The 13,894-nt window shown below is 27.6% G+C and overlaps 2 protein-coding genes across 5 annotated transcripts in view; both read left to right on the top strand.

The window, feature by feature from the left end:
- The window catches only part of snu (ABC-type transporter snustorr), a 69,170-nt gene that overhangs the window by 51,368 nt on the left and 3,908 nt on the right, over positions 1 to 13,894 (top strand). For 3 of the 4 annotated variants that reach the window (XM_071179806.2, XM_071179808.2, XM_071179809.2), the window contains 7 exons: positions 3,526 to 3,694; positions 3,800 to 3,903; positions 5,045 to 5,118; positions 7,240 to 7,355; positions 8,364 to 8,434; positions 10,564 to 10,652; positions 11,718 to 11,894. In XM_071179806.2, the coding sequence (XP_071035907.2) occupies positions 3,526 to 3,694; positions 3,800 to 3,903; positions 5,045 to 5,118; positions 7,240 to 7,355; positions 8,364 to 8,434; positions 10,564 to 10,652; positions 11,718 to 11,894 (800 nt within the window). The remainder of the gene's footprint in view (positions 1 to 3,525; positions 3,695 to 3,799; positions 3,904 to 5,044; positions 5,119 to 7,239; positions 7,356 to 8,363; positions 8,435 to 10,563; positions 10,653 to 11,717; positions 11,895 to 13,894) is intronic. The other variant, XM_071179807.2, reaches the window with a different exon arrangement.
- On the top strand, positions 341 to 1,254 carry LOC107443158 (uncharacterized). The gene has a single exon (XM_016056934.5). The coding sequence runs from the start codon at positions 476 to 478 to the stop codon at positions 1,070 to 1,072; it is 597 nt and encodes a 198-aa protein (XP_015912420.1). The 5' UTR covers positions 341 to 475; the 3' UTR covers positions 1,073 to 1,254.

Raw genomic sequence — 13,894 nt, 5'->3', positions numbered from 1 at the left:
GTAACGCAACGGATAATAAAATTTTAAGTTTACAATAGCTATCTGCTGGTCATGGATCCTAAAGCGGATCTAGACTCCATGCTGCTGGTGCAAGTCAAGTGCTGGTGGTGATAGCATTTAATATGAGTACGCTTTAGGCGTTCTATTTCTGTGTACTTTAAAATATGCAGAGCTTACTTGCTTTTGATATTTTTGCTTTTGTAACCTGAATATGAGTTGCTCAAAATCTGCTTCATTTTGTCATTTGTTAAAATTTTACACGATAAAAAACTCTAGAACTGAGCTTTTTAGTATTTTTTTTTTGTTAAATTAGTTTTCAAATGTTTTTATAATTCTTTCACCTGATATACTACTACTTCAACTTGTTTTTCACCGCTTCTTTCGTTTCGCGGAATTTTCTTGCTTCAAAATTTTTTTCTGTTACGTTCTTCCTTTGTTCCTTCAGGTGATAACTAAATCAATTGAATTCTAAAACATGACATCTGCTTCTACATCTGACATTTTTCAATTTAAAATAACTTTGAAGGGGGCCCAACCTCTCATATGGCGTCGTATTCAAATTTCTAAAAATGCGACTTTCGAAAAATTCCATTTGGCTGTAAATAAATCCATGGGTTGGAATGAATCGCATGTGCACGAATTCCGTTTAAAGACTAAGACTGATGTCATTGGCCCTAAAGATAGAAGTTGTTTTATTGACGCTATGTGTTGGGATAACGTACTTGGAAAACGAAATATCCTGGATGAATCTAAGATTAAGATATCTACTCATTTTAATAAGCCGAAGGACTCGATGGTGTACGTGTATGATCTGGGTGATAGATGGACACATAGCATTGTTTTAGAAGATATCCTGCAATCTCTTCCTAAGAAAAAATATCCTGTTTGTCTGGATGGCAGAAGAGCTTGTCCTCCTGACGATTGCGGTGGAGAACCTGGTTTTAAAGATCTGCTTGAAATTTTGTCTAATCCTCGCCACCCTGAATTTAAAGAAAAGAAGGAATGGTTATGTTATATTGGTAAAAGAAATTGGAAACCTGAAGTTTTTGATGTTAAGTCTGTCAAATCGTGAAGAAATGTAGATTGAGGTATCTTACTGATGTGATATAAGAGACTAATAATTATTTTAGCTCCAAATTAATAATTATTGCAACTTTAAACAAAATAAGAACATTTTGTTTCTTTAGTGAGAATATGTCTTTCTTTAAAATGTAACTTTTGTTTTATGTAATAAATAAATTTATTAATTGTGCATATGTAAGTTTTTATTCTCTTGGTAATGTCTTGTATGATTAAGATTGAGGTTTTTTTTATTGTTGGCAAGGGTGTCAAGTTGCACTTTGTAAAAAAAAAAAACATTCTCTATTTAACATTATCAACAAACTGACATTTCATGGAAAATTTTTGAGTTGAAGCTCTATTATACATATTATCCAATAATCTAAAAGAAAGTTTAGTTTGCTAGAAGCACATTTTATAAAATGTAAAGCTACTACTAATTCTATTTCTACTCGTATACTATAGTATGTATTTCTGTAATTGAATTTTTAAGTTAAAGCTCTAATTTAATCACACATTAATGTTTCATGCAGGAAAAAGATAAATCTCTCAGTGAAACTTTTTTTTCAATTAATTTGTATTTTACATGGTTCTGTATTTTAATTTTTTAGATTATTGTAGAATTTTTAGATTTTTCAAAATTTGATTAAAGAAAAAAAACCTTATATTATTTATCTAGATATTATTTTGCTACTGTGAGTAAATAGAAATAAGCAAAATTAATAGTTTCTGGCTTAACCTACTTTTTTAATCTTACACTGTATACTTTTTAAACTCACCTGTCCTTTTCGTTTAAGGGGGGGGGGGAATTAAACTCCTACTAAATAATGGCCTAATCAGGATTATATATAAGAGAAATGTTGTAAAATGAAGAATGTGTATGACAACTCAATAAAAGTTTAGATATTGCAATTAGTTTTAAAGTTTCATTATTTTATTTAATTTAAAGTTCAAACCCAATGACAAATGTTATAAATATTATTACTATTAAATTTGATTTGCATTTTACTTTATATTTAGGCCTTTGCAAGATAGTGCATTACTGTGTATTCCATATAAACTTATAATGCTTGAATCGTGTAAAAGTTCTCTATATATTTGTTATCCATATATGCCTGATTGAATTTATAATATTTTATCTGAAATCTTACTTAAGCACTACCCCAAATTTTGACCAAAATATTGATGGTACAAAAAACTAACTGTACAAAAAGGTGAGAAAAGAAAATTGATTATATTTTATAAGGATTCACTCTTAGTGAATTTCCATAAATAAGAATTCATCAACCTAACTTTGCTTATTATTTTTCTAGTCTTGCCTATTTTCAGTTAAAAAGCTTGCAGCAGCTATTGTGTATCTAGATAAATAATCAATAAAAATTGAAATTACAATGAAAGAGTTGAAGTCATTTATATAACTTTAAACACTTGTTTAAAATTTTTAATGGAATCTAATAATTAGTGCAAAACTATTCCCTGCTTTATGCTTTTTTGGTAGTAATGGTTAAAACTTTTGATTTATTGTATTTAAAATAATTTTTTAACAGATTAATAGTAGTTATATTAATATAACATTGGAAAAAGATATTTGGACTTGTACAATTGTCATTCAGATATATCTTTTGTATACTAACATACCTGGCAAGGCATTTAATCTTGTTTCTTAATGAAAATTATCAATGAATTTACAAATATAATTATAAAGGGAGAGTGAAATATTAAACACATTATTTACGTATCAAGTACAGTAGCTTACACAGTCCTGGTTGGGCTTTGCCCTTCTCCAGAAGTTTTCTCTTGGCATCTCTACATTTGGCTATTTCTCTCTGGTTCTTAATCCTATGGATGTAATAGGCCATTTCCGACACAGGCAATCTATTTTAGCATCTCTCTACTCCGTGCTCTTTCCCCCATCAGCCTGTCTGTTGAAAAGCAACAGCATCAATCTTCGCAGATGACCAGCTCTTTTAATTGCTGAATATTGATGACTTTTACGGCTCTTCAAATATTTGAGGTTCTTTAAATATATTGTAGAGCTTTAAATTATTTCTTCATGAACTGTTTACCTGGGACCCAATCAAAAATGTCTATTTCTATCCATATAGGTCTAATATGTTTTTCTTTTTTAAATATATAGTATTAATTATTTTAATAATATTCATTTGGAATTTGTCAGAATTGATTGAAAAAATAAGCAACAACTTCTATCAAATTTGTGGTCTGATTTTAGTAAAAAAAATTTAAAAACAATTATGGGAAAAAAGGGTAAAAAGCACAAAAATAACAACCACTTTATATTTTTAAGAAAAATTCCTTTTAATGAAGCTGGCTTGGAATTTTTAACAACAAATAATGAGAATATATTAAGATATTACAATTTCACAAAATATTGCAAAAAAAAATTTTTTTTTTAAAAGTGGTTGTCATCCCAGTGTTAACATGTTCTTTAATAATTATCTTTAACAGGTTAGTTTTTTTCCAAGTATTTGTTCCAGTTTTTCAAGTCATAGTTTTCTGCTTATGTGTTGGTGGTGAACCTTTTGACATACCAATTGCTGTAGTGAATCTTGAAGAAGATCCTTTAGGAGAATCCTCAAAATTTCTTAAAACAATAGACTCTTATGTAATAACTCAGGTAAATTTCTGAAATGTTATTCTCAAAATTCTACTTTTTAACATTATTTTTTTATTGTGACAAATTTACTCATCCTTCAAATTAAGGTTTCTGCTTTTATTTTAGAGAAATTATTATGATTTGAATGAAGCATATGAGTCAGTGAAAAAAGGGGAAAATTGGGGAGTTCTGCATATTGGACCAAGCTTCACTGATAGTTTAATTACAAGGTAAGAAAAAAACTTCTTCAGGTTCATAAATATTAAATAGTTATTGATTAGCATGTTACTTTCAAATCACTTTTGTTTAATCTCATTCACGCCTGAGAAGTCTTGAAAATAGACGTTCGTTTTTTTGAGCGCATGAAACATATCAACTGTTAATGTATTTTTGAAGTGAAAGAAGTTTTTTTTATCATGTAATATACAACTGTTGTTTAAAATTCGTTATAGACAATTGTAGAGCTTCTGGGAAAAAATCCCTTGGTTACCATTTTGTTGAAGAAAAAATCACCTGATGTTTCCATTTTGCTGGGTAGGTGAGCCTGTGTGTGTCTAGGATTCATTGAGCTATGTTGGCATTAGCATAGCTACTAGACTTGTAGTATAGAGCTGCTAATGCTAAGACATGCGAGGCACAGGTTAATTGTAAGACATGAGATTAAGCGTGTCATTCTGGCCCTCAAAGTTGGGGGTTTCGGTGTGAAGCTTAACAGCCTTCCCCACAAAAAATCTCAAGTTAATAAAACAGATCAGATCTCACCTAAATGACTTGGAACAGAAAAAGATTTAATATTTATAAATTAATATTTATAAATTAATATTTATTTATTAATGTTTAAAAAAAAAATCTGTTTGACTTTGCTATTAAGTAGCTATTCGACTTTAGATTACATAGTTGTGTTTTCTGTTTCATAATACTTTAATTTTTTCTTACCTCTTATTAATTCGGGTAGAAATTTGCAATTAAAATTTTGAGCTCTTTCCTTCCGTCTGTCTAGATCAATCATATCTCTACTGGAGCTCTGTGTCTGATGACAATGCAAGTTTCTAACATTTTCTGACTGCTATCATAATATGCTAATCGAACCATATCAATGATAGAATTTGTCCTCAATCGAAATATGATCATTTTCTGGCCAGACAATTAACATATAAATTACAAAACTAATTTTACATTTTTCAAATTCCAGGGAATACCTAAATTACTATTGCTATGTAATCTAATTGACATTGCATTTTACAGTGCATTTTTCCATTTTAATTATTTTATAATTAAATTACTGTATATTAAATGATATTGTAATTTAAGCAATCTTTTATTGAATACAATTCTTAAATTTGAGATATTTCAATATTCTTTTAATTACAGATATATTCAAGGAATAGAAGCAGACAATAATACAATTGGCAACAGCACCATCAACCTATATTTAGACATGACAAGTAACAATTATTATGATTATTAAAATTTAATTATTGATTTTCAATTATTGGGTGTGAATATTTGCAGTTAAGTGTTATTATAAACTGCTTTAAAATATAGTTTAAATACAAGTTGGGCAAATAAAAACCATCAATTTAAATTTCAACACATTTTTATTCAACACATTTTTTCATTAATTCATTATCTAGTGTGAGGCAATAAACATTAATCTTGCTATCAAAATTTCAACCGCACTCCTAATAGCTAGAACACTCGAATCTGAAGTTGAGTTTCCTGCCTGATGCAAGTTTCAATCATTTGATGAGTGATACTGACAGAATTTACCACTAAATTTTTGCCAAAGGTTCAAAATTTTCATCAATTGTCACACAAAGGTTTGACCACTTTCAATTAGTTAAAGTAGTCAAACTTTAGGTGATGCTGTGTGCTCAATAGCTATATGAGTTATTTCGTGGATGCTGTGAGAAAATTTAATTTCAATATATTTATCACCAATCAAAATTCTGTTCATTTTCCATTGCAGATAAGTTGGCAGACTTAAATTTTAAAAAAAGGAAGATAATGAAATGTAATGACACATTTCTTCACCACATTTTTCAAGTGAACTATAAAAGGGAAATAATGTCTGTTTTTTTTATTTTTTTTATCAAACCTAAAAGAAATAAAGTGGAGATTTTAGGTGATGTATCTCACCACTTTGGTACTTTAATCACCATCTCTAAAATCCCCTCCCCATTGTTTATAAAAGTGATATGCTCTTTTCATTTTGTTTTATGTGTGACAACAATGAAATTTACTTCATTTTTTAAGTATGTTTGAGAAACATAGCTTTTAAATTTTTTTTTCCTCCATTATTTTTCTATAGTATTTGTATTAGTCCTTCTTAATATTATTTACTGTTATTAGGTTTTCATTTTGCTCATTAGTTAAAATCAAGGGTTTATCTGAAATGGTGGCATTACGATAAAACTTTATTACCTACATTTTATGATAAACATATTTAGTAAACATTTTAAAACTCTTAAATAATGTAAAGTAAGGTAAAACAATGTTAAAGAGCACAAAAAATATATGAAATGCAGACAGCTGTTTCGGATGCTCAAAGGGCAACCTTCATCAGTTGAACCTTCATCAGTTGTTGCACTGATGAAGGTTGCCCTTTGAGCATCCGAAACAGCTGTCTGCATTTCATATATTTTTTGTGCTCTTTAACGTTGTTTTACCTTACTTTGTATATCAGCACAAAGGTTGCCCTTATGTGTATTCTTAATTAATGTATTTACTTTTTAATAAGTTATCTTTACTTTTATAATGAATTTTCTGTAAACTATATCTAGTCAACATATACAATAAAATTATTTATTACTATGTTTTCCAAAGAGACAAAAATGAAATACTAATTGCAGGGGTCTGTCTAGGTTTTTCTGAGAGGTACCTATTTTGTGAAAATTTAGACATAATATGTGAAAAATTAAAAATGATATTAAAAAATCAACACAAAAACATAGTAAAAATATAGATTTATCGTTTCTTAAGGATACAAAAATAAAATTTTAAGAAAAAGTACTTTGTGAAACAACCGTTTTTCCTAAAGTTGAATTTGTGAAACTACCGTTTTTCCTAAAATTGAATTTGTGAAGGTACCGCTAAACGGTAGTAAATTCAACGTGGACAGACCCCTGAATTGTAAAACAATGATAAGCCACAAAATTATATTTAAAAAACATATATATATTGGAAAATTTACTTAAAAGATGAGAGTTCTCATTTTCTCTAGCTTAAAACTAGAATATCCCCGATTGCATAAAAGTGACAGCAAATTTTGTACTTTATGACTTGATTAATGGATCAATTTCAAAGTATTTTCACTATTGCACGTACAAATAATTAGAAGTTATACATGAATGACTTGATAATTCTGTTGTAAGTTGTAATTTTTTCCCTAAATTTCAGCAAAATTTTGAAAACGAAAAAAAAATCATATAAAATAATTTGCACAATATTTAAAAATTTTCAGCCTGTAAACAAAGCCTTAAGTATTGTATTTAGCTTATTAAGATTTTAATTCGGCTTTCAACATGTTTTATTTCATGCTTAAATTTTTTTTTAATGCTTTTCAGACCAGCAGCTTTCTGCTACAATTTTTTCTCACATCATAGCAAGCTTTCAAACATTTGCTGAAAATGCACTTCGCACTTTTAAATACAATCCTCTCATAGCTACTTCACCCATTGTAGTAAGTATATTTAATAGGGACTCAGACTCACGCATATTTTGCTTACACTTTTGATTGCTTTTAAATCATTTTTGTCACTCAACAATTAATAAATTGTTACATCAACATTAAATATTTAATTAACAGATCCATAATTTTTCATTGTATTAACACAGATTTCGTTTCATAGATTAAATTGATTCAGTTTGAATATAATACTAATTGTTAGTACTTTTCAGGGTATGGTACAGCTTAAATTGCAATTTATTATAGAAATTTTTGTTACTTATCAATTTGTAATAGAATATCTATTATGTTTATTTATGTTAGTAAAATGCTAAAAATAAATTAATGTTTTGATATCTTAGAATTTTAACATAACATGATTCTTTTGTTCTTTTTTTTAAGCCTAGAGTAGGGATGCACAATCTTTTTGAGTGAAGGGCCACTTGCACAGCAGGTTGACTAACGAAGGGCCGCATGCATATTTAGTCATGTTGGTGGCAAATATAATAATTTTTATCTCAAAATTGGTGCTCTGAGCAATAAATATTTTCATAAACATATTTTCTTAAAATTAAATACTTTAATTATTAAAATTCATTCAATAAAAAAAAAATTAATAATATGTTCTATTCTTTGAGGAAAAGCGATATTATAAACTCTAATAAAAAGAAAGTATAATGTTCATAGAATAAATGTGTAAAAAAAAATACATACATATTTAAATGAGTAATATAAATTATAACTAAATATTTTAAAGAAAATTTATAGGGTTTAAATAAAAATCAGAACTTAACCACTACAGTACATATTATGATTCCATATTTTGTGAAGAGAAATTAAAGAGATTCTCAATTTTTACTTTACAAAAAGAAAGAAATATTGTGTTTAGGAGCTCTCGCGGGCCGCACATCAACAGTCGGCGGGCCGCATGTGGCCCTCGGGTGGCAAGTTGTGCACCCCTAGCTTTGAGAATAATTTATTTTATTTGAATAAATATGATATTTAATTTATTTATTTGTATAGCTGGGTGAACCCATCTATGGAAATCTCGTTCCAAATTTTACAGAATTCATGGCACCAGGCATGATTTTAGGGTAAGAAAATGTTTGTTTTAATTGCATTGTAATTTCATTTGTCTTAAAAAAAAACTGAACATGTTAATATATGAATTTAAACAGATTTATCATTTTATGAGTATTTAATATACAGTACAGAACCCGTTATCCGGAAATCAGAAAACCAAAAAACCGGAATAAAATTCGATAAATTTTCCCGCAATTTAAAAAAAAAAAAAAATTTTTTTTCCTCATAAGATTTTAGGATTTTTCTTTCTTTATTGAAAGATGCTTACCTTACCATCATTTTGGAAATGATCATTAGTGTATTACTTCATCGTTTTTTCTTCGTTTTATGATTATTTCCAAATATTTTTTTTTAGTTGGGTTTAGCAATAAAAAAAACCCGGCTTTTTGTAGCGATTCAGAAAACCGGAAAAATCAGTTATCCGGAATAGCGATGGTCTTGATCTTTCCGGATAATCGGTTCCCTACTGTATTATTTTAGTTTTGAACATGAATATTAAAAATTAAGAGATTTTAGAAATAATTCAAAATATTTATCAGGAAAAAATCTATCAACCAGATTCAATGTTCTCTTGTAATGTGTTTTTGAAATTGAAGTAAAAGCAAAAAGAAAACATAATCACAAGATTTTTTTTAAAAAAAATGTTTCTTTTTTTAATGGGCTTGTGTATACGCCTTATCATTCTCTCGTGATAAGGCCTCCCTATATATCTGTAATTTTTTTTTTCATAATTTAAAGTAAAGCAACAGTATAATTAATTACTAATTTTCTCAATTGTGATGAATAAACTCTATTTCTATTGAAAATGCTCACTGCAATTAATATATCCATACTTGCCAGTTTATAAGTTACTGTCGAAGAAGTCTTGCAATATTTATGTTTGAAAGTATAAATCTTTATTTTTAATGTTCATAATGTAATTGTTTCACTCACTGTGATTAATCAATAAGTTTAATGTGTGCATATAAGATAAGAGTTAGGCAGTTATGCTTTTAAATCTTGGCAAAGCAGAATTAATTTTAAAAAATGTTTCTAAATTTAATTATTTTACTGCTACTCTTTAAAATCCTCCCTAACGACCATACAAGTCTGTAGTGATTTGTGCCTAGCTTCCTTTTGAAACATTGGATTAAAGGTATAAAGATTTGTTTATGGAAAAAGTAGTGTTATTAACTAAGTGGATACTTTCTGTTGTTCACAACAGCTTGAAAAGAAAGTACTAGAGATGTGAAAAATAATGATTTAGCCGAATAGCAACCATTTTTTTAAAAATCCTTAATAAATAATATTAATGATTTTTTTTAACATTAATAACTAAGTGTAAATAATTTAATATATAAATTAGTTTAGTCATTATTGAAAAATAATCTAAACTTAATTATGTTATTAGTATGAGGTAAAGGAAAAAAGTTATGATAGATATATTTAACATAATAAAGATAATTAGACAGTTAGATAATTAGAATTATTCAAGATACTAAATAAATGCTGATACTAAGACATGAATGCATCATTTTTTATTTATTTTCAATTGACATTTCAAAAAGATGTTGGTGTTAATACATTGTAGTTTTTCATGTAGTAATTTAATACAGGTATTTTATACAACTGAAGGAATGGGAGGGAATAATTTTTATCACTACTGCAAAATAAAAAATTTAATGTAAATCAATACTAAGCATGTAAACCTAGCCTAAATAAGTAGAAAGTAATCTTAAAATAGTTTCATTATAAGCCAGGACTCCCAATTTTCGAGAAATGAAAAGAACAGTCCTAAAAACAACTCAGTTCTACTTTATTTCAAAAGAAATAAACAATCCTTGACTACCACTGTTAATTAACAATTGAAACATACTGTACTTTTGAAAGTTTACAAAATTTATATATAATAAAACTATTAGTAAGTAGTGGTATTTATTAATAGTTTCGTTCTCCCAAAGAAGTGTAAAAAATAAAATGATAGTGCTCCCAGTGTTTTGACTTTTTATTTTTTAGTTCAAAAGTACATGTTCTTAACTGCTATCCCCTTAAAAAAAAATTTTTTTATTCAGAAAATTATAGCAATTTAAGATGAAAATCAACTATAAAATATTTCTTTAATTTTATTGGTTTTATTTTCTTACAATTTTAATCTTTTCAGTATTACGTACATGATGGCGGTAGGACTAAGTTCCATGTCAATCATTATTGAGAAGAAAGAAGGTCAGCTAGATAGATCTTGGGTTGCTGGTAAGTTTAGTTGTAAAATTATTTGAAAACTTTATTACATAAGCACAAATATTAATTCTAAATACACGGACGGCATAGGGCTATCAGTTTTTGTACATCTCATTAATGCCTTTATTTCAAAGGAAGTAAATTATCTGTGACTACCACTATTTATTAATATTTTAAATTTACTTGTAAATGTTTGTAAAAAAAAAAATTTGCAATAATATCCCCAAAAATGAGTAAAAATAAGATATTTATAAAACCGGTATTTTTTTATTTTATTAATTAGTAACTTTTATGCTTTTACTTATAGAATTTAACTTAGCAGAAATGTTATTTAATTTTGCTGTACTGGAGTTCAAGCAAACACTATTCTATCAAAATTAAGTACACTTATATGAAATTAAATAATTTTAAGTGTTTGTTTTCTTCTGTAATTTTTTTTGAAAATTTTTTTTTAACTTTCTCTCCTCTTTTCTTATGATTATCTGTAATTAAAGTACTTGAAAATGTAATAAATGATATTAAAATTATTAATGGTGATTTTTTAAGTTTAAATTTGGCCCAATGATGATAGTTTTTGGAAAAGATAAAATATTGGTTGTAAGAACATTTTAACTGTTTGTTTTCTTCAATTCTGTCTTTCTTGAGAGATTGAACATTTTAAATATAATTTTTTAAAAGAAGTAAATTGATATAGAATTATTCATATATATCTTATTGCTTATAATGCATGGATATTTCATGATGAGTGAAATGTCCTACTTTATTACCGTTGTATAAGTAGATCTTCTGATTTTCATAATTTTTAAGGAGGTTGAAAAGTTGACTTATATACCGATATATACAGTAATTTTTTTTATTTTAATTATGCTTAGTGCCTTGTGCCGAGAAAACTTCAAAGCAAAATTATCTTACAATTTTGAAAATATTAGAGTAATTGTGAGCATTTTAGGGTAATAATTATGGGTTAAGGTAATTTAAAAAAAAAAAAAAAATTAATATATGACTAAAGGGCTGTACGAACCCTTTACCCTGATACTATATAAATGATCTTCCTTAGCATTTTTATGTATTTTGCAGGAGTCAAATCTTGGGAAGTTGTGTTTTCCATCTTCTTTTCTCTTTTTATCGTCATGCTCCTACAAGTAACTCTGGTACTTATCTTCACATTCCTTGTATTTAACATTCCTACTCTAGGTCCTCTTATATGGGTCATTATTGCAGTACTCTTGGTTGGTCTAGAAGGGATGTCTTATGGTTAGTACTTTTTAGAACTTTGTTCACACTAAATACATTACTTTTTTATTTTATCAAATTTATAGAAATGGGGCTTGGGTCTAAAAAGTAGCAGAAAAACATTTCAACAATATTCTGTTTCTCGATTTAAGATCTCATTCGCCACAAGCTATTAGCATCCTTGAAGACGGAAGAATATTTATTTAAGCATGCATTTTATTATTAATTTCGTAAGTTGGCAACTATTGTTCAAATTTTTAGTTGTAAGGCTCTAAAACTGAATTTACAAAGACTAGTTCAATTTTGAAACTAATTTTATTGAAAACAATTCATTGCTTTCTTGGCCGGTCAAATTTTGGTGCATGAGCTTAAGTTTAAGAATTGGGTAAGATAACATGGCCATTTTCAAAACTCTCAGATTTCTGGATTTAGAAATTTGTTATGGTTGCTGATAGATCATAAGATCTCTTATCTAACTATCTTTAAACAGAAATAGTACCTAAACGTTCTAAGAAAGTATGCATTAATATTGTACACATATTCTGCAATTTGAATATGGTGCTGAGTTCAACCATTTAATCATGCTTCTTAAACTTGATCTAACATACTATGACCAAAAATATGGTTCAATTTAATACATTATTAAGATTGCAGCAAATGCATACTATTTTATAGTTTTGATATTATGGGTCAATATTGAACCGATTTGTGCATAGCAATATCTAAATCTAGACAGTAATAATGTAATAAAAATTTACGATGAAAAATAGTCACTGGGGATGTTGTTATATTTTACTCTAAATTCAATATTTTCTGTAAAAATAGATGGTAAAAAAGCTTGTAAATGAGTATAATAAATATTCAGTCATCACTGAGACTCAAAGCTGAAAAATGATTGTTGCAAAAGGAATCATCCTGTACTTTGGGTTGTCAAAATAGACTATAGAAACTATTTTGAAAGCAGATACAAATGAGAAGAAAGCTGATTTGCCCTTTTGTTGAATGCTAATCTAGATTTTAAAATACAAGAATTATCCTTTGTGAATTAAGAATAGTTCATTAAAAGCAAAGTTTAAAATTCACAAATAGTAAAATCTTTTATTAAGACCTCTATGAGTTTCAGTGTCAGTATGATATGTGGATAAATGGCAGGGATGGTAAAACAAAGATGATTCAATTTTTCTTCATTGTATTTCATTCTATTATATTTCATGCATTGACCTGGATTTCTGGGAGACTTTCCACATTATCAAAAACTCCATTGTTAATGATCTTGTTACTATATTATATTTTTCAAAATATTTGGAAATCGTTAATTTTTCAATTTTCCAACACTTACTGTCAATTTAATGTTGTTACTTTTAACAGTATATTTATCTGTGTAGTTTAATGTTGAATGACATTATCTCTATTTTACCATCCCTGTTATTTATCCTATTGATAAAGGTATACCAATTTAACTTTAAAACGTGTATAAGTTTTAATACAATATTTTACTATTTTTGGTTTTTAAATTTCGTTTTTATTTAAATTTTAATCTAGACTACTTTTCTTATATAGTTTACTATTTTTCCTTATAATTTATTGCTAATTAAAAATTACTGATACTGTTAATAGTATTTTACTTCCCAGGAAGGGGGGGGGAGAAAAACAGATGTAAAACGAACTAAATTTTGTCTTTGGCAGACGCTTCTTTTATTCGTCCGAAATGAATATTCTGCATTCAGCAGTATAGGCTAAATACCAAATATTTGTATGTTGCATATCGAATTTAGTAGCTGCAACTGCTGCTTATTTTTTAAATTTAATTCTTTTAATTATAATTTTACAATGTTGAGCATAATCTTGTATGTCTTTACAATTTAAAAACTCCTTGAAAAAAATATTTTTTTTTGCAATAACGGACCCTATTTGCCCAAATTCGTAAAAGCGGACCCTGGTTGAAAAAATGTGACTTAATGCTTATTTTATATTCACAAATTACGAATAATTTTTTCACAATTTTACAAAAACGGACCTTT

This window comes from Parasteatoda tepidariorum, chromosome 1, assembly GCF_982258835.1.
Source record: "Parasteatoda tepidariorum strain Cologne lab strain chromosome 1, Ptep-v5.0, whole genome shotgun sequence".
Taxonomy (NCBI): domain Eukaryota; kingdom Metazoa; phylum Arthropoda; class Arachnida; order Araneae; family Theridiidae; genus Parasteatoda; species Parasteatoda tepidariorum.
The sequence above is the reverse complement of the archived record's forward strand: the minus strand, read 5'-3'. Positions and strand labels throughout refer to the sequence as shown.

What these genes read in the sequence shown, in the direction of transcription:
- LOC107443158 (XM_016056934.5), top strand. Translation starts at nt 476, where the DNA reads ATGACATCTGCTTCTACATCTGACATTTTTCAATTTAAAATAACTTTG.